At 36.8% G+C, this 21,857-nt stretch overlaps 1 protein-coding gene across 1 annotated transcript in view; it reads left to right on the top strand.

Moving 5' to 3' along the window:
* Window positions 1–17,611, top strand: part of KCNN2 (potassium calcium-activated channel subfamily N member 2) — a 75,262-nt gene extending 57,651 nt beyond the window's left edge. Inside the window, exons 5-8 of the mRNA XM_071581243.1 lie at window positions 4,126–4,236; window positions 6,697–6,824; window positions 11,419–11,488; window positions 13,316–17,611. Of these exons, the coding sequence (XP_071437344.1) occupies window positions 4,126–4,236; window positions 6,697–6,824; window positions 11,419–11,488; window positions 13,316–13,603 (597 nt within the window). The 3' untranslated portion in view covers window positions 13,604–17,611. The remainder of the gene's footprint in view (window positions 1–4,125; window positions 4,237–6,696; window positions 6,825–11,418; window positions 11,489–13,315) is intronic.
* The last annotated feature ends 4,246 nt before the right edge of the window (window positions 17,612–21,857 follow it).

Here is a 21,857-nt window from a genome sequence, read left to right as displayed (position 1 = left end):
GAGAAAATGATTAGCCTACTAGTGTTTAACAAGTACCTAAATATATATATTTATGAGTCAAATGTCCACATACACTTCTTACTTTTCTATCAGGAAAACTCATTTTGGATTCTAGGCATTAAAGAGGGTGCTTGAAGGGTAGCATTCACAGACTCTTGCTTACCTGCATAAGAATTTGAACTTTAGGCATCATTCTTTGTCATAAACATGAGCAGCATATTTAGAATTAAAGATGCAAGGAATGTCCTCAAATTGTTTGCAGACACAGCAGTTTTCATAAAGGACAACAGTTAAACAGATGGACAATCAAGGAGAGTTCTGTCCTGTGTAAATGGTTGTAAACCTTATGCTACAAGATGGTACTGCTCACAGGTGCAAGTTTTACATCACCATCAGAGATCTGGTGCCACTTTGCAGCCAAGAGCTGGTTGTTTTGCTCGCCTAGAAGACTGTGGAGATATATATATGTGTGTGTGTGTGTATATATGTATTTTTTTATTTTTTCAGGCTTCTTGTATTACTGTAGACTAATATGCAACATTTCACATCAAGCAAGAAATATTGTGCATTCAGGATGAGATCAATGTGCTTCATCTTCCAATCCATGCAAATAGCAAATGAGCATTGCTTATCTCATCACTGGAGTCCCGATCTTGTTTTTTTTTGAAGGAAGCCTATTTTTAAATCTGTGATCTCTATGGGCTTCTCCTTCTTCAGTAGATAAACTGGTTCAGGTTGTGCATGGTTTCTGAAAAACAGAAAAATTCAGGTACATCAGCTTTTAAAACTGGTGATTGCAGGCAAATACTTGATCGCAGAGTACTTGAAGGTCATCACATTAATGGATGGTTAATTCTGTTATTTCCTGCTTTCATTAAATGAAGCAACTGAGCTTCAAAAACCAACTTTGGCTTGACCATTTGCTTACACTGCATGTTTTGTAATAGTTTCAGTTCTAGGTGCCCTTAAAATCAGGCAGCTTACCAAGTCAAAATACAGTACAAGAACTCTGTAATGCTAGAGGTGGACAGGGGTTTGACTAATGAGTGCAAATTCCAAATAGGCTGGTTTGATACTTGAAAATATATTCATTCCTTCCTTTTTTATTTTCTTCATGTTATATTTAATTCCCCTTAAAGTTAAGCAAGAGCTTGATGCAGTGATTTGCTTGATTATTTACTTCAAAACAGCATAAAAGGAATGATGTTGGAAATTACAAAAGTCTGTAATCAAATATAAGACTGTAGAATTTTATTCTCTAAAAAAATCTTCTTGCAGTTGAAAGAATTATTATAGTGCTTTTACTTACACTAAATAATTTTAATAAATAAGTAGCTGGTGCATTACACAGTATTGATAAAAGAAAAAAAGCCTGAGCATATGAGCTGAGCTGCTGATCTTCATGTGAATGAGGATATTTAAAAAAAGGCAAGTATTATGCGTAAAATGCTACCATTTTAAAATAACTGTATAACCTCTATTTAATGTCTACAATTTTGTATCACTCTCACTTTATTTCTAACAATGGTAAACTCTTTGAGAAGAGCCATATAATATGGCAGAGCACTGTAACATAAATTATTAATTAGCAGTATGTAGCTTAAGTGGAATTTCCATAATTTTTATATGCCATTATAAGAGGTTTTTTCCTTCACTATGCAGTAAAATGTAAACAAGGAGATACTATAATGCTTTCAACTTTTGCAGAAATACAAAAAGAGGTCATTTTTGTATCCTAAGATCCCATCGTATAGCAGAAAACCAAGAGGTTTAACTTAAATCTGGATTACTTTGCCATCTCAATAATCTGTTATGGAGACGAGTAAGATAGGTGTGTATATACACCATAGAGGTGATTGTCATAGCTTGCCAGTGATAGTGTTCTGCTGCTGCAGGCAGTGTATTTCATGTGAGACATAAAGCTACTGTTTTTGACAGTGTTTGGCCCTTATAATGCTGTGTCACTCTGAAAAAGCATGAGAGTTAATCGCAGAGGCTGGAATGGTTTCACCTCAAATCAAACTCCTTTTGGCTGTCACCATTCCTCTAGATTTTTTGATGAGAACTGGGAAAGGATGGTCTAGTATTTCTCTCCTCTTGTAAATTTGCATAAACAGCTGCTTTGTGCCAGTGGGTCTGTATTAATGAGCTTGTTCCATTTTAGCATTCTTGCTGGAAGCAAGCAGAACTCCAGTTATGTCATTAAATCAACATCTGACCCTGCTTTCCCTGACATAATGGACCAAAAGAGTTTGCTTTTTTCTTTAGGTTCTTGGTATTGTATGGAGTAATTTATTTTTTTATTTGCCTACGGGGGTCTTCTGCATATTAGCATTTCCCTTGACAGGAAGAAGACCTAAAAAGTGCTGTCTGTTCTCTGGGAAGGTAGCACATATGTTAGATCATCTCCTGCCTAGTCCTCTACTCAGAACTATTAAAAATGGGCTGTTTAGTAGTATCTGGAGAAGCAAAGGAACTTTTAGCCCCATTTTGACTTATCTCATAGAGCGAGCAAGACTTAAGTAACTTACCATGAACTTCTGTATACACAGGATTGCAGAACAGAGGGAGAGAGAATAACAAAGCTTAGAAGCTTAGTATTGAGGATAGAAAAGAAGCAGGAAATGCAGCAAAATTACAAGGGAATCATTTGAGGGAATGATGAAAGCTGTTGCAGGTAGAAGCTGCGCTAGGTGACAACTATTTGCAGAGAATTAGGTGCTTGTAAAGGAGCAGATGAGTTTCCTGGAACGATCTGCCAGGGGAATAGAAAAATAATTACTTGGAGACTTTCACAAATTTCATTGTATGCCTCAGTAAGTGCCCAGAGAGACAAGATTCATTTTTTGAGGACACTATGTGAATAAGGATTTCCAATGAGTTAATTATTTTGCCATCTCTATGTGTTAATGGAGTTTGTATTTTGGAAGCTAGATTAAGAGATTTCCTCTGGATTTTCTGGAGAGAGTAAAGCAGTTATAGACTGGAGGATAGAGAAGGAATAAATTTATGGGAGAAATACGGAATGAGTAGAAGGAAGCTCTGTGAATGAAAAATGTGGTAGACTTCAATTTGCAGTGTGAAATTGCTTTATCCTAGAGAGTAACTGACACAAGTGCAATCAATAGCAGCTATGTTGGAATGAACCTGCAAGGTAAACACAGCCTTGTTTATTTAATGAGATTTTTATATCTTTTTAAAAAGAACCTGTAAAAATTTGTTAATCAAAAAATAAATGCTAAGGCAGCAGAATTTATGAATAATGTAAAGTAAATGATACCTCTAGATGTGTATAATACACACTGGTTCTTACTACCTAGCTCATTTTAGCCTCCTTTCCTTTTCATCTCACCTCAAAAAAAAACTTGTTTAAATTTGTGATGCTGATAAAGACATTGTCATTTCAAAGGGACAGGCACCTACTGTCATTGGCAGGTTGGGAACATGCATGTCCATGTGAATGCATGCATGTGCATACATATGCACAGCACAAATTAGAAAAGTGGTATTTTCTATCCAAGTTTTGAAGAAATTTTTAAGTATGTGTGCTATTTTAAATGGTAATAAACTGAAATAATATAGGATGGGATTGCTGAAGGACTCAGAAAACAACGAGAAAATATTAAAGTGATTAAATAATAATTTTATTATTGTGTTTAGGCCCTAAAATACTAAGAAAACTTTTTTTTTATGTGGGTGCTAAACACTAATGTAATCTTATTCTTCTTTAGCAATTGCCATAACCTTGAGAAAATTTTTAAGTACAGGGTATTTTGCATTTATTTACTAATATTCTGGGGTTTAACGGTTGTTTTGATCACCCCCTTTGTTTATGCACTAGAACTGGGAGGTGTTCAAATTTTCAACCCCTACAGGGAAAAAAAAATGGTAGAACTTTTAAATTATGTTGCTCACTGATTATTTTGATGCTTTGACAGTTTACCTACCTGTGATTACTGACTTTTCATATTACTCTGAAGTGAAATAACTGCAGCATGTTCACTGTATTTACCAGGGATGAATCACCTGATGCCTGCCATACTTCTACAGCAAAGGAGAAACTTGCTCTCAAAACTCTGCAAAATGCAGCAGTAACATCTTGGGGGTTTGTTTTATTGTTTTCAGGGTGCTGGGTGCACTGCACTGGTGGTAGCTGTGGTGGCAAGGAAGTTAGAACTTACCAAAGCTGAAAAACATGTGCATAATTTCATGATGGACACCCAGCTAACTAAAAGAGTAAGTCACACTTTATATTCACAACTGAAAAGGAAATGTGCATTAATTTATTTCTGCATTTGCTCTAAGTAATCTCCTGCTTGGTTCTCCTGCTGAACATTGGTGTGATTTTGAAAGAGTAGAAATTGAATGCCTTGAATTTTTCTCTGAATTGAGGGCAACTGCAAGTTCTCATGAAATTTTGAGGATTTGAATATTCTATAGAGATTCCTTGTAGCTGAATGATAATTGACATAACCAGAAGTTAAATGCAGTGAAACTAGACTGTTACATTCAACTAAAAGCTTCCATGTGGCATTTGGGAAGAATATTTATTTTTTTTTTTAGGTAGCTAAAACAGTTGAAATATCTGATACATACAAGAATTTCAAGCTATGAAAGAAGTTCTAAGAAAACAATTTATTCTGGGTTTGTGAGGATGACAGTCTTTTCAGTTGCTTTTTGTAGTCAGCACAGGGTTTATTTAGCAGCACACAGTACTGAAAAGCATTGAAAGATGTTTGAATGTAATATTTTTAGAAGAGATTATTAAAAAATAGAAATCATGAGTGTTTATAAAAGTATTTAAAATGAAAGAAAATGCAGCAAACAATGCAACAGAAATCCTTATTTACTTAAAGAAGACAGGTCAGTGTTGAGTGAACAAGAAAACAAGTAGTAGCTGCACAGTCCACTCAACTTGTTTAATCTTCATTATTGAGAAGAGCCAATGTGAAGACAAAGGTCTGTATACTTAAAACAGGAACTCAGCAGAGTTTTTCCTTGCTGATGTGTGCAGAGGGATGTCAGTGCCTGAGATGGAAACAACGGTTCTGCTCTGGGCAAGGAGGAGGGTGGCTGCCTCAGCACAGCTCCCTCATTGCTGCGTTGTCACACGTCCCTCGCAGAGAGAGACATGTCATGTCTTCACATGCTCTGGTGGTGCTGGCTCTCTCTTTTCTGTGCTGATCACCACTAACAGCCTGGATCTCCTTTGAGCAGTCACAGTGGGAAAAGACTAAGGATGAGAGGAAAGGCAGTCCTACAGGTATAGAGGGTGTCTGACATGAAGTGTTTTTCTGAGCTTGTTGCTCTGCAATTCTGTTACAGTCAGAACTATTTGTCCCTTCCTAACACAGTCACTTTTCTAGTGTAATCTGACAGCTGCCCTCAAAATATAAAACAGAAAAACATTTTGTAGAGATTGACCAGATTTGGGTCTGATATTCATTTTTGTCTTTTAAAGTTTATTTATTTCATCAATTCTTCATATAAATCTAAATATCAGTCTAATACTTTATCAAAGTGGCTCTTTGGTAGCTTCAAACTCATGAAACTGAAAGCACATGGTAAGGAAACCAAGTAAACAAACCTGAGATGCACATCAGGTCATAAGTCATTGTGCGGGTGCTGGAGAGCTTTCCTCACAGCCCAGAGATAGCCATACCTTGTGGAAGTGCAAGGGCTAGTTAGAGATTGCAAGGAGTTCTCTAAAATGTGAATGTGCTTCCCCTGAAGAGAGGACCAGTGTTCTCCAACACTTACAGGTACAGGGTGGGGACCTCTTGCTGGGAATTGCTATTGCATGACATCCCTGCAATGCGTTTACTTAGATACTGAGTTTGCTCTGACACTGCAGTGACTGGAGTGATGTGAAGCTGAAGGGAGAGAAAATAAAGATGAATAATAAAGACATTTTTCCTTTGCCAGTTTCCTAACCATTGTGCCACTAATCAACATTGCATTGAAATTATTTCTATGTTGTTTTCAAGCATTCTTGAAAAATCTGGAGGGCCTAAAAAATAAATGTAGGTACTCTTATCTTTGACATTTTATGGAAAGCCTCATTTAAAAAAAATGAAAGCAGTTGTGAAATAGAACTCTTCCCATGTTAATTGACAAGATAATTTTTCATCTCCTCAGAGAATGATAAAAAAAGAAACAAGAATAAATATGTTTAAAAAACCAACCAAACAAACAAAAAACAAACTAAAAAAACCCACAAAGAAATCCCAAACCACACACACAAAAAAGCCCTAAACTGTTCAAACAGCTCTGGAAGTTCAAAGACTGCTAAGTTGCTAAAATAATGAAGAGGTACTAAGCACAGAACAAGAAAGAGAATTGTTATGATCTGATTAAATACATTTAATTACTATATAGATAATGCATTAGTATTTCCTCTCTATAATTTTTATTGTCATAAATGCCAAACAGTGCTAAGTCTTTGAAGAGGGAAAAATTATTCCTGGATGCAAAAAAGACTTGATTGCAATATCACATCTATAAGTAAGGAAATTGCTCAACAGTCCCCTTAATCCAGTTACTGCTTGCTCTCCTCACTGCTGCAGCATCTTGATGTATCTACTTTCCACAGTTAAGGCAGCATGTTAAGAGCTCTAGAAAGAGGTTATACCAAAAAAGTGAAAGCAAAACACAATACTACTTTTGTCAGCTTGGTGTTTTTCTTCTATTGAACAGGTGAAAAATGCAGCGGCCAATGTACTCAGGGAAACATGGTTAATTTATAAAAACACAAAGCTGGTTAAAAAGATAGACCATGCAAAAGTAAGGAAACATCAGCGCAAATTCTTGCAAGCTATTCATCAGTAAGTACTATTTTGCTTTGATTTTCCTCTCAAGGTTTCTCCGTTAGTTTCATTCTCCTTCCTAGTTAACTCTCGGTCTCCGTGTCCCATCCTGCCTCCTCTCTTCTCTCTCCTCACCATTCCCTTCCCTTCATAGAAGGTTGTTCTTTGGGTTGATTTTTCTCTTAAGAATAAGACAAAGATAAGGTTTTACTATATTAGCTGCTTACAATAAAAAAAGGTATGCTGGCTGTTTATGTCGATATAAACTTGCTAATGTTCTTTTAGAAGTTTCCTATTCTTCTTGAATTATCTAAGACTTTTTTTGTTCTCTGCTGCTAAGACTATCCTTTCTTACTACTCATTTGATTTTAGGTAGTAAGATGCAAGCTACAATAGGCAAAAGCAAATAAAAAAACATTTTCTTTGTGGTAGATATTTTAATATTTTAAAATCAGAATTGTATGATAGAAGAGAACCTATAGTATGTATGTAGTGTTTAATGAAAAGAATATTCATCATCATTGCACAGCCCAACAGAGTTTAGTTGTGTCTCTCCACTATGTATTCTCAGTGAATGAGATCAAATGTTGGTATGTCAGCTATGACCATGACACCTGTTCTAGAGAATGGGAGTATATGCCAACAGTCATGTGACTTTTGAGCACTGCTCATAATATTCAATTGAGTTCATCCTCTCTACCTGAGGAAGCAAAAACGAGCCTGAGACCTTAAAAACAATAGTAGGATTAACCTCCAGACTATAAGTATTTATTTAACATTTGTATTACATATTTATCATAAAACACATCAAAACCAGCAGAATTTCACAATGGTTCATTTAGTCTCCCTTGAACTACACAGGAGAAAGGGAAAAAGAAAATAGATACTTTTCTCAACAGGAGCCAAAATTATTCTCGTAGAGTGGTCAGAACATATTTTTCTGTTCTGTTTGTGGTCTCCATCCAACTTGTGGCAGCCATTTGTACAGTCTATGAAATTAGTTCTTATGAAATGCAGGAGAGATGGGGATAAATTATTTAAGTTTAATTTCAAACTGATGGTTTCATAACTTACAAGTGTAAATCTCTGTCTAAGCCAATCAGTGAAGAGATGGAAGCAAGCATCCATCATGAAAAGAACATCTATGTGTCATCTGGCAGGAAAGACAGGAAGGAAAGACCAGGTTAACACATGCAACATTAGTAAATTTAGGCTAACAGTAATTCTTTCTCTGTTTCAAAGTGACGTTTTAAAGCAAGGGTAAGCTTAAGGTATGAAGTGTTCTATAAACCTTGATTGCTATCTTCTATCTAGCAAATTTGCAGGAGTAAATGCTACTGTACTATTGTGGAAATACTTAAAAAAATAAAAAGTCAACAAATGTTGAGGCATTTTTATGTGGATATAAAAGGTATATTTTTGGAGTTTGGTCATTCTGTTTAGCTTAAAGGATTGGGAGGTGGAGAGGAGTTGGCAGGGTTTCGGGGACAGAGGATGGCAAGTCCTGCACATCCTTTGCTGGGCTTGAATCCTTGATTGCAAAGGTTATTCTTTAACATTCTAACCTGGCTGTTTATTTTGTCTGTGTGTGTGTCTGCGTGTGTGTCTGTATGTGTATGCACACATATGTTTGAAGAAGAATCTAAAAAGCACAGCAGGATCAATCTCCAGTGTTATATATCATTCAAGAGCTCTGCAAGATGTGTAGTATTGTTCTGCACCAGCCTTAAAAAATAATTAATTAATTAATTAGGTGGAGTGAAGAAGGTGGCAGCAATAATTTTTTTTAGTCTGTGACTGCTAGACTTTGAATAGCTATATTAATCATTTCCCTCTTTCCTTTAGCACTTTGGACTCTAGTCCCAAAATTTTTGTATTTAAGAAAACAAAGAAGCAAAAGATAATTTTCTCAATATGCTGAAAGATGCATCGTGGATGAAAACATTGCCCTAGCAGTTTGCTTTCTTCCTGCTGTAGCTGAGTAGATGTTTGCAAATTAATATTTTATCCCTTTGCGTCTTTGAACTTTTCTCAAGTGACTTACAGGTTTTCACATTTCTGGGTTCTTAAGTTTTGTTTCATCCCACTCCTTCACCTTTCTAACCATTTCATTGGTGACAGAAATAAAAGGGGTTTCACTGCAGGGCCAGTTTTGTAAAAGAAACCAGAGCATATCATTTTAACAGTCTCAAAGTCATGGTCACAGCTCTAAAATGCCTTCAGCTGGTCTGAGTCTACTTTGCTTCTCATGGACACTAGATAAGGTGAAGGAGAAATCTGAATGATAACATGAAAAGGCATGTTATGTATTGTATGAATAAGAAAATATGCAGATTAATGGGAAGGTTTGAAGATATTGCCAGTTCCTTCATCATGAATGCAAGTGAGTTAGACACCTCCTTAGGCAGCTATTGATTGAAAGAAGTAGCACCCCCTAGGACTTTACACCTGCTGAATCAAGCCCACTGTGCTCATTTGGTTGTTTTAGTATATTTTACACTTTGTTCTCTTTTGTTTCATTCTTTTTTTCAACAAAATGAAAATAGAGCTCGGAAGTAAGTGGTATAAGCTATTTCTGTCTAAATTTGCAGAATTTACCACTGTCTGCATGCAAAAAATAAAGTTTTAATTTGTGAACTTCAGTGGTCTGATTGCTACCATGGAAACGCGATCCAGAGTCATGATCTTTTTCTGTGATAAGTGATGTTGATAAATCAAAATTTTCTCTTAATGAATTTAAGAATGGAAGTCTGATGGTTTTCTTTAAATCCAGTTGCTGCAGCTAAAGACTTGCCATTACCTACACATTCTTAGAGCCTGTCATGGGTGCCGGGTTCGTTACCGTGAAGAGTTATCACGCTGATGTCAACTGCTACATGTATTACTAAAGCAACAATGGATTTCCTGGAATTTGAAAATTATAATACTAGTTGTCAGGCAAATGAGTCAATGAATCTTAAGAAAAGTAGAAAACACATGTTCTGTAAATTATTTGAGAGATGCTCACCAAAACACTGGGGTTGTCATTTTCCAGTCAAATCATTACGTGCTCTGAGTAATTATTCTGTTCTGAAATTGTAATGGTAAAATTCCATGCCTTGGAGACTTCTCCATATTTTTTGCTTTAAAAAATTTCAGCTTATAGCCTCTGAAAGCATCATTACTACAGTTTGCATTTATGTTGTGCTCTGAAAAAGCCTTCCAGGAGAAGAAGAGCATATGCTATTCAAGTAACAAGCTGTTGAAATGCCAATGTTATGCGAAGAATTCATTTCTACCTTGACAGAGTTATTTCCATTTATTTTTAAAAGATATTTTTAAATTAGAGTTCACTCTCCACAACTTACGGTGGTTAGCCTAGATATGAAATGAAATGCTTGTAAACAAAAGACATGAACAAAAACTTTCTTATTTTGGAGTATCTGCAAGAAGGCTTTCTTTAAACTAGCTTTCTTAGTAATATGATCATTGACAAATGGGCAGAGAATGCATTAGCAACCCACCTGCCACAAAATGCTGCCAAGCTTACTTCCATTTGACAGCTAACCAAATTCTTATCTTGGCTGGCCCTTGACATACTAATAGACTGAAATGGTATCTTGTCACATATTGTTTATAAATTGGTATGTTGTTTTCGAAAAATGCTATTTCTTGCTCAGAACAGCCACCAGGAAAGTGATTGAAAGTCCAAGTATTTATCTGCTGTGAAATGTTGAACAAATGACTTGTACTTAAGGAAGAAAATGCATCTACAAACCACTCCTCTAGTAGTTAATTTGGAGAACGTGGGTTTTTTATCAGGGTACAGATGAGAAAGGTCATGTGTTTGTTTATATGTTTATATCTTTCAAAGAATATGGATACCTAATAATAATGCAGATGGGTACACATCAAAAATGCAGATGGGTACACATCGAAGGTAAAAAAAACCTCTTGCTGCTTCTTCAATAGTTTCTCAGTGCTGTAGTTTAATGAGTGCATTGAAAAGGAATGTCTGATACAAATTTAAAATGTAATCATATTTAGATTCACAAATCATCTCAGAAAATCATAAGTATTGGCAAGTATATTGGTTATTTAGCTGCTGGTCAGATGAAAATTCTGTTTAAAGTAAGGAGAAACTCACTTATCACTGTATTTCCATCAGGTTGAAACACTTGCTAACCCAATCCATTTCCGACAGAACAGGGCTAATACCTGTATCTAGTCATGTAGGCATGGGAAGATTCTTGATTGTTACAACAAGAATAACAAAAAATAGTTGTTCTATATTTCTTCCTATATCTACTTGTCGTGATACTGAGGCTTTGAGGAATGTTTTGGCTTTCTTTCATGTAGTCTGGATAAACTGTTATCTCTCTTTTTGGACTCAACTTTGACCATGGCAAATGGTATTTTCAAGGACATCACATTTCCTTGCTCTTTCCTTTTTTGCGGTGTTGAAGAAGCATGCTTCTCATCATAGCAGGCACATGCCCTATTCTGATTCTACACGAAGTAATCAAGGCATTGTCCATGCAATTATTTGCTCTTGTAAGTTCTGTGCATGCTCTTTAGAAATTCTAATACAACAGCATAAAAAAAAATTCTGACTTACAATTCCACTTTTTAGATTAAGAAGTGTAAAAATGGAACAAAGGAAACTGAATGATCAAGCCAACACTTTGGTGGACCTGGCAAAGGTTAGTAGGCAGTTACTGTTGTTTTAACATTCATGCTTTCAAAATTAAGAGTTTGCAAGTGAAAATGTTATGTATAATACAAGCAGATATTGTTAACAAGGTTATTGTTTGTAGCAAATGAAAATATGTCTGTGTTTTGTGGTAGCATCTATTGAATGAAACATCTTATATGGCTCTGACCAAAGTTTGAATGCACTGTATTTTCTTTTTGGACACTTGAAAAAGACTTCAGAATTCAGAGGCTGATCCTGAAGTGACTGCAGTGGTCATGGTAAATGCTGAACTGTGAGTGGGTCATAGTGGTGTAGTGCTGAGTAGTAGAGAGATTTGCCAGCTGGTGATAGTGACTGTGCTGTCAAAGACCATTGTACACAGCCTCTACCTAGACTTGGAATTAGAGTTTATCTATTGCCTTATGCAGCATTGACTTTGGACAAGTAAATGTAAATCTGCATTTATTTAAGTTTTTATAATGAATAATAGCTGCTACTTTGCCAATATATCATAAGACTTCATAATCTTTTTTAAACCATTTGAGTTGAGGTTAAAGAGGCTATTTCAGTTGCAAACTACTTGTTTATTGTTGCTGGGATTTGTCATTATTACAAAATAATAACTAGACAGCTAGACGTCTGAGCTCATAGCTTTTTAGACTTCTCCTTAGATCTCAATATTTAATAGTTTCCATGGTCTTAATTTGAGGCTACATTAGAGGCATTAATGGACTTTTCCTGAGGATTTCTTGTATACCTTTTCATTTACGTCAAAATCCTTATCAATATAAAGTACATCAAAGCAGAGATTAAACTCTTCAGTGTTGATTCCTCTCTTGCTATACAGAACCACCTGACAACTTCAGCTGTGAAAATACAATTAAATGTAATGCTTCTGGCAACTAATAATTCTAGCAACAATATATTGTAGACTATTTCTCTTTCATGAGTTATGCCTGAAACAGGAGGCAGAGAAATGGGTTATCAACACTCATCTCGTACTGAAGTGCTTTATGCTTCAGGCAGTCAGTCATTCAATTAATTTTTCTTCCCTTTGGATGGTTTATAAACTTCCACCAGTTTGTCTACTGGATTACATCCAGTTTTGACTCTAATTAGCTGAAGTCTCAATCTATAAGAGGCAGAAACTCAGTTATTATTTTTAATCAATTGCAAGTCTGTGAAGTAACACATTTCAGATTATGTTTTTATTGACCAAAGTACACTCTATATACTTGCTGTAACCAAACAGTGTTTTGTAGAGGGCATATAGATTAGGTATTGCAGAAATAGACACGCCTACAATTGTTTTTACTCCTTGCACAACCTTTCAAAAACAATCCACCCATCTACTTTTGCTGCCAATTCAAGAAAATCTGCTCAGTTTAAGGAGAGAGCAAATAAGCAACGTTTGTGTTCTGCTTAGAAGAATTAAGGTGTTTAGAATCAAGAACAGTCAAGGATGGTGCACAGCTTTGGAGCCTTCAGTCTCCTGATGACTTACACAAGTGATGTCTCAGAAAGCTCAGCCTGGTGCACTCCCAAGCACCTGAATTTTCAAAAAAGGTCTGATCTTTAATTAATTTAGACTTTGACATCTAAAATGCTACTCAAAATATATTACATTTCTGCTCAACATATTTAGTAGAAAGCGTAGTCTACTGTAGTTTAATCTACAAGTAAAATTACTTCCTAAGACTAGATACTATTATAATAGTAATGTCCCTTTTTTTTGTGAGGAGCAAAACATTTTCAAACCCTGGTCGAGTTGTGCTACTTGTTACAATACTTGTAAGGTCTCTCTAAACCTTTATTTACATCCTTCTGCTTTCAGACTCAAAACATCATGTATGACATGATTTCTGACTTAAATGAAAGAAGTGAAGATTTTGAGAAGAGAATTGTTACTCTGGAAACTAAACTGGAAACTTTAATTGGTAGCATTCAAGCTCTCCCTGGACTGATTAGCCAGACAATCAGCCAGCAACAGAGGGAATTCCTTGAGGCTCAGATACAAAATTATGATAAGCATGTCGCCTACAGTGCTGAACGATCACGGTCTTTGTCAAGAAGAAGGAGATCATCCTCCACAGCACCACCGACTTCATCAGAGAGTAGCTAGAAGAGAATAAGTTAACCGCAAAATAAAGACTTTTTGCCATCATATGGTCAATATTTTAGCTTTTATTGTAAAGCCCTATGGTTCTAGCCAGTGTTATCTGGGTTCTGATGTCAGAATCCTGGAAACCTGAATACGTTTTAGGCCAAAATGAGTTGAAACTCTTCCTTTTTTCCCCCCTCCTCCTCTCAGATGCACAGTGAATGCACCTATTACTGCTATATTAGATTGTTCTTCCTGTAATTTCACTAACTTTTTATTCATGCACTTCAAACAAGCTTTACTACTACAGTACTTAATGTAATAAAAAGGTTAATTTCTGCACATAGTTGCTTGGTTAGTTGGACTTAATAACTGAAAAAAGCTCACAATCAAAAGGTCTAACTGAACCTCTAAGAAACAAAAGTGAAGCTTAATAATTATTTCTCAGTATGAAAGCTAATTGTCTAAACTGCTTGCAGTGGAGGGGGAAAAATCAATATTAATCTGTGTGCTGTATATGTATAGTCATTTTAAAAGGTCACCTACAACTTCGATTTCTGAAGTGATTAATTTAAAAGATAATTTATCCTAGAAAATAAATAATGGAGTAATCTATGGGGATTTTTAAACCTTCTTAGGGCTTTTGTTTAACATGCTTTGTTACGCACACACACACATAGGTAATACATATATACTTATGTATATGAATTTATTTAAGGAATGCCTGTGGCCATGATCTTTTAAACGGACTATTTGTAAAGCTACTGGTATGCAAAAAGCACAGGCAAAGTTCCTCTTTATTTATTCAGTCTCCCAACTATGCCAGGTAAGTATGTCCAGATCAAAGCATCACTTTCAAGCCTGAAGTCTCCTAATAATGCTATTTTGGTCGTAAAGTGTTAGGTTGCTACTTTCTCCACTCTCATCTTTGTGCTTAATGTTTCTGGAGTGAATGACTGACACATGGACTTGCAGTGTACACAATTGTGTGATTGCAGCAGAGTGTTCTGTTTGTGTTATGTTTGGGCAATTCCCATGGTTGCTGCTAAGCAATCAAGCTTCGCAAAACACCTTTAGCAATATTTCCAAAAATTTATGTAAAAAGGCAGCTGTAGGCAGGAGTTATGGCACTCTGGTGTCTGTATTTTATTTTCATGCCAAAAATAAGGTCTCCTACTTTTATCAGAAAAAAAAAAACAACCAACCAACCAACCAAACAAAAAAACCCCAAAAACCAAAAAAAACAAACCAAAAATAAACCAAAACAAAACACCAACCAAATCCCACCAAAACACAAACAAAACACAAAGCATAGTGTATGCACTTGTGAAAAGGCTCTGACTGACTTTTTTCCTGGTTTATACTCCAGAGTAGCAAAACTAGGTAAGCCTAAATGCTCAGCACATGCAATCTGCATTCACAATTCCTAGTTATAAACAGGAAATTATTTGGCTTAATGAAATACTTTTTAGTACTTGCTATTTATGAAATATACTAGTCCAGTCTGCCCTGCCCCTGGTTTACAGACAAGAGTGACACTGTAGCTAAACAAGTAGACTTTGTTCACTGTTTCAAAGGAATATTATGTATGCCTAGAAGTAACTGACTTTCATGTTGAAGGAAATGCAGATTGCTCCATTGGACACTGAGTTCTGTTCAGTAAAAACAGGTAGAAAAGAGTGAAGCAGGAAATCTTGCTGGGCCAGACAGAAGAGATGTTTTCTCCAGCAACTGAAATTCCCAAAAACCAAGTGCATAATCTGAAAAACAGCAGACATTTTATGCCCATTTAAATTAAAGAATCTCCCTTTTCTGGTGCTAAAAATGTATAACTGATGAATGTAAGTGACATCCAGAGGCACTGCATGTTTATGAAAAGATGAAGAATTTCTCAAGCACTTCCTATGTCCTTGAGAAATATTATAACTTTGCAGTATTTTCCCACCTAGAGCAGGACAGTTGCATGTCTTTGATGTGCCTTATTTACAGACTGTGGTATTTTGTGACTGGAAATAACAAGCCGTGTGAATAGTATTTGCAGTTCTGATTTTGCTTTTATGAAGTTCATTTGCAAGTGAAAAGATGGATATTATATAGCACTAATACTTTTCTCGTCCAGTCCTTAACTAGATGAGATTGTGAGTGGTCATGAGTGGTCAGCTTTACGCTGCTGGCAGGACTAGAAGTAGTCATTAATATTAATGGCATTTAATAGTCAAGTTTTAATACTCCTTTTTTCTCCTTTTTTTTTTCCATGTGTTTAATTTAGAATACTTTTCCTGGCATTGAATGTGAAATACACTTGCTATAGCTTGAATACATTCCCTTTTGTCCTGTCAGCTTGAACTAACTCTTTCATTGTTTACAACATCTTTTTTATATATGCAAGACCCTTTTTTTTTCTCCTCTGAATAGTGCACCAGGGTTTTTTAAGAACTGTAGCTCCACTGTGAAAACTCTTGTCAATCTGTCAATATGAATTAAGATCTAGCTATAAGTACTGACCTGGCCATTTCTGTTGAAAGACCAACTGTCATTTTTGACCTCTCAATTTCTTTTACACATTAGGACTCAGGAGCCTGAACTTACTAAATTCTTGCAACAGCTTTATGAAACCATGAGATGCATCAGGACTATCCCCATCAGTAGTGTTCTGTAACAACCTGCCAAATTACTTTGCATTTCTTTCTTGTTTTTAAAGCAAATAACAAATGACAACACTATGGAATATGCCGCTTCCATGTTTTAATTTACCTTAAAGCTCACTACAAATATTTTATCTGCATTTTCAGTACAGATGATTCTTTTCTTGTAACACCTGATTTTAGAAAATGCTTCAGTGGTACATGTGAATCTGGTACATGAAAAGAAAGATATAAACTTCTATTCAGAAAAGCACAAAGCAGTCTTGGTTTGATTTTCTTACTCCTGTCACAAAACTTTTTAATCTTTCCTTGTTTGAATTTTCTCATACCACAAATTTCATTACTGAATTTTTATTTCCAAAACCTAAAGTCCTTTACTGTTGTCAGCATATGAGCTCACCAAAAAGACAATATAGCATTATGACAGATCTGGAAAATTGCTTCTGTACTTAAAGGTAGATTTTTCTCTGAAAGAATGTTTATAAATGACAAGAAACCTTTTTCAAAGCTTATGGCATATTTACCATGTTACAGTTTTAACTTCTTGCACCTCATGCCTTAGTTTCACCAATAGTAAAATTCAGCTTTCAGTTCCATTAAGCTCCTCCTTTTCACTGCATTCCAGACACCAATTCCATTTATCAGTTTCTTTGGAGTCTGGTTGAGACTGAGCAAAGATACCTTGCTTGTAAGGACTGAAATCTAAGATCACAAATAGTCCTATTCACTATGCTTAAAACTACATGCATTGAGTTAAATAGTACTTTTGTGTTAGATTTAGGTTTTTTGCAGGATCAGAATAATACATTCATATATGTTATGCTTGCAATTACACTACAGGTCTTAATTCTGTAATTCATTACCTGTCGTAAGCCTGCACATCTTTTCAAACAGACATATGCTACTCAGCTTTTCTTCCCACTGTTCCATAAGAATTGATCTGATATGGAGAGAGATTCACTATCTAAAAGTTAAGAATCGAGGTTGAGAGCTTTCTTTGGCTTCCAGAGGTCCATACCTTTCCTTGTGAGCTATTTGAAAACCACGGTTTCCCAGACTGGGTCTGAATCACCATCATCATTAGAGGTTAAATATAAGTGATAGGCATACTGTTTTACAGAGTGTAAAACTCTTTCCATGTCAGATCACATGTGAACCTTCAAATTGATATGCCACACACTAAAAGGATATGGAAGCATAAGAGAATAAATGTTTAAATGTGACTGTTTAAAATGCAGAATAAAATCTATTACCCATATATCAGTACTTAAAATGAAAATTGTCTGACTACTCTTTTCCCCTAACTAAAAGTTACAAAAATGCTAAATAAATTTTATCAACAGAAGGAAGATTTTTCTGATTATTGTGTTCTTTTTGTCTGTCAAACTTCTCATTGTTCATACCCTTTAATTATTAAAGTGCTTGAAGTCTTTCTGCCTTTTTAATAGACGTTCAAAATAATTATTAAGTGATCAGAAGCGTCAAAGTAAAATGGGGAAGATAGGAAAGAGCTAACTGCTGCATCTCATTTTCAGAAATGCACCTCTGCATCAGCATATCTAACTACTCAGACAGAAATGGACACAGATTTTAGTCAGCACTCCTGGCTGCCTAGATATGAGCCAGTTGTAACCTGGGAAAAACAGTGTCATAACTGTTCTGGAAATTTATGTGTATGGAACTTTATGCAGGTATAATAAAATTAACCTACATCTGTCAATTAGGGTTTATGAATCTCTTCCTATATCTGCAGCACAAATGCAGAGAAGACTGAGCTATAATTGTATTAGCCTTTTTAAACCATGCCTTTTAAGGGGTACATGTAAGGATCTTTTCTCTCTCCATGACAGAGAGTAAAGAAAAAGAGATTCTTAAGAGATAATTTGCAATCAGGTGTGGATAGGTATGGCTCTGGCCTGCCTGAGTGTCTCACTGCACATCAGCTCTGGTCCAGAAACAGCAAGGTTTTACTCACTCCAGGAAGAGCAGGTTTCTCTCACTAAAAAGTGAGTTAGCATAGCACTGAGCAAGTAAGTCCCATCTCTCAGGAGCAATCTGGTGTGCAACATAATCACAATTAATAGGAGAGGAGAGTTGTGTTAATTTATGTAACTGCTCAAGACCCATGGCTTAGCATAGCACCAAGCCCAACACAGACACTTGACTCCCTGCCAAGAATTGCTTACAGCTGGAAATGGATGGAGCAGGTGCAGCATAGGGTCTGCTGGGGTATGTAGACATGTTGAAATGCCAGAATTAGCATCACCATACTGCTGTATCACTTTATTACAGGCTCTATTGGGTCAATAATTTTCAGGCCTTTAATTGAAGAAGGTTCTCCTATGGAGGACTGCAAATCCTCTGTGCATATTGGAGGATATGGAATACTGCTTCAGTGAAAGAAAAAATATAAGCCACAATCTTGAACCTCTTGTGATCTAACATGGCAAGTAACCAAATGAGATGGAGAAGGGAAGCATCAAATGCTTTAGGCTGACTTCATTTAGATTCACTTAAACCCGTTAGTAGCTTCAAATATTTAGGAGAATCTATACTGTTTTCAATTATACATGAAGTAAGCTACAAGCTTTTAGTTAGATTAAAAGGTTCTACTTTATGCCTATTCTGACCTATTGCTCCCTTTCTAACCTGAATTTCCAAGTAGCTTGAGTGTAAAGAAGAGATGCATGTTCTCCTATGTGGTTTACAATAAAGCAGGTCTCTGAACAAAAGAGCATCTCCAGTCCAGATAAATGATGAAACATCATAAAGCAGCAGAAACAACAGTGAAGTTCAAACATTTGAGTAGGTGAATTGACCAGTTAGAGGCTTCAGAACTTAGAAGAGGTTTAAGCGAAGCCTCACTCCATGTCTGAAATACATGAGAACCAATGAAAAGTAAGACTGTGCAATTATAATTCCTGACAATGAATATAGGGACACACAGTATGTGTTTAATATTATTGACCAACTTATATGGAGAAGTAGTCAAACTATTACAGAAATATGAGGGCGGCTCATCACATATATATAAAGCAAGATTTTTTTTTAACAAAAAATTCCAAGCGCTTACAGAAATGTGGAGAAAACCTAGAATGTATTGTGCTGGATTATTGTCTCAAACACAGGCACCTAGACTCCAGATAAGTTGCAAGAGACAAGGTTTCAAGTGGTCTCAAGCAAAAATCAAATAAAAATTATACCTCAGGAACAGTTTGGAACTTAACAAACATCACTATACAACGTGCTGGGTAGCACAGCTCTGCACAAAATGAAGTGTGGCAGTGCTCTGCCTCTCAAAAGTGACTGTGTCCAGATTCCTGATAAAGAAGTGTCTTGGGTTGAGCTGGCAAAATGCCAACTGTCCAAGAAAGAGTGAAAAGGGAAGAAGAGGGAGAGGAAAAAAAACCCCTCCAACTAGGTTTATGCTTAAACTAACTACATATATTTATAGAGAAAAGATAAAATTAAGAGAAAACAATATAACACACACTTACACAAGTTATGTATAACAAGAAATAGCCTCCCACGCCCCAGTTAATACAAAGTCTATTACTCTAGATTCATAAGCACTCTTAAAAGACACCCTGCAAGAAAGAGAAAGTGTAACAACAAAATGTTTCTACTTCCCTGAATTCAAACAAAATGCAAGCAGCGGCAGCAAGAGCAACAGGGCTTACTCCAACAAGACAGGAACTGCACCACGTTCAGCTTGTACTTCGGCCATGGTGGAACTGACCTAACACCTTCCACTGCTGCACTCATATCTTAGGTTTGCGTCACCTGGTATGAAATATTTCATTGGCAACCCAGTCAGGTGATAGTTGTCTCCCAATCCACATAGATTCTCTGAGCCTGCTAATTTGAGGCCTAGGTAAAATCATTACAAGAAGTTGGAACTGTCCAATGATACGCACATGTACCTGATGTGTGTAGGAGAACAAGAAATCTATATGAGAATCACTCTTTAACTTAACCAGCAGTTTCAAATACTGTGGCATGCTAGGTAACATTGTAGTAACAATCAGAGCTCCAAGATTTAATTTTGACAAACATCAAACATGCATGTTCTTTGGTTAAGAGGCCTCTTGATGGTGCATGCTACTCCCTCCATTGCTCAACCCTTTGCTCTATGCATTTTCCTCCAGCAGCTGCTGGGCAATGGTAACCATGGCTGCCTCTGTCAGCATCCCTGGTATTGATCTGAAAGGCAAGGTGGTCCTCGGGTGCTTGAGAGGCCACTAGCCCAGTGCATGTAACAGAAGAGAGCAGATAGCAAAACCCAACCTGCCAGCAGTAGCAGCCCATAACCTCTGTTCTTCCTGCATCACTGTATCGCTACATTCTTCTATCTCTTGAATGTTATTACAGACTGAAAAAAGCTTTTCCTGTCACATCTCAAGTATGATACGACCTCACTTGTGGCATGCCGTGCCACCACTGTGAAGAAAGCACAAGGTCTGCTGCTCCACTGTGAGCACAGACAATCCTGTGCCACTTAGCAGGACCCTCTCGAACAATGACACACTTTCACAATCAAAATCCACAGCACTCCATCAGCACCAGTTATCAGGATTCAAGGGGAATAAACCTAAGAAAGGTGTTCTGTCTTGTCAATGAGATTTAAGAGCTTGTCTTCTAAGTGGTTAAACGTTAAATATACTTAAAAAGTTAAAAAAAAAAGATGGGTGGGGAGGCAGAAGGGGTGGGAAATGGTGCAAGGAAAGGTGTCAATTAGCTCAATCTGTGTTGCCTGGTGTTCAGTCTCTCTTGTGCTATATGATGGTGAGACAAAAGATGCAAATTCTCTCCTTACCACATGAGTTCATAAGACAGTCCCAAGGCTAAAATGTTCTAGCAAACCACGTACGCAAACCAGCGTCTTCCTTTGAAACAGAGCTTTCAGTCAATGTGTCTAATATGTATGTATATGTATGGCCAGACTTCTTGAACACAGATTTGGGAAGGGCTCTCCCCACGTGGGTGCCCTTCCAGCCTGCGCAGTGGATTTTTTAGGTGAGGCACAGTTTGCACTGAACTGGCCCCACCGTTTAAGTCCTAAGGTCCATCTGCCATGGCCGAGCGAGCTTGGACAGTGACAGTGAAGTCCTCGGGACTGTCACAGCACCCGGTACTAACCGGGGTGACTCTGCTGAGCATCCCAGATCTGAGGGGAATAGGATGGCAGGGAGGCATTGAACTGCCAGGGGACGGTCCCCACTGAGACTCGAACTCAGGTCCTTGGGATTCAGAGTCCGGAGTGCTCTCCTTTACACCACGGGACCGCCATGTGGCTAGTAATAATGAGTCAAACAATTATTTTGGTGGTTTCAGCCTGTTTGAATCATCTCCTGCCGCAGGCCTCAGCACCCATGGAGGATTACATTGACTTCAGGCTGCTCAGCTGACACCACTGCCACACTAGTTCCACAGACATGCCAGAAAATATCTATGCCCATTGAATTCACCTGGTCGGCAGGTGCTGTAACACCTTTCGCTGGCAGTTCAGTACCCTCATATAGGTCTGGAGATAAGAAGCTTTCCCATGATTTCCCAAGCTACTTTGAAAGATAATGGAAGAATAGCTGGAAGAGTTTCTACTCTTTCAGGCTTTTAAGTTGTAATCCACA

This window comes from Pithys albifrons, chromosome Z (assembly GCF_047495875.1).
Source record: "Pithys albifrons albifrons isolate INPA30051 chromosome Z, PitAlb_v1, whole genome shotgun sequence".
NCBI classification, from domain to species: Eukaryota; Metazoa; Chordata; class Aves; order Passeriformes; family Thamnophilidae; genus Pithys; species Pithys albifrons.
Note: the sequence above shows the minus strand (reverse complement) of the source record. Positions and strands in the feature narration are given on the sequence as shown.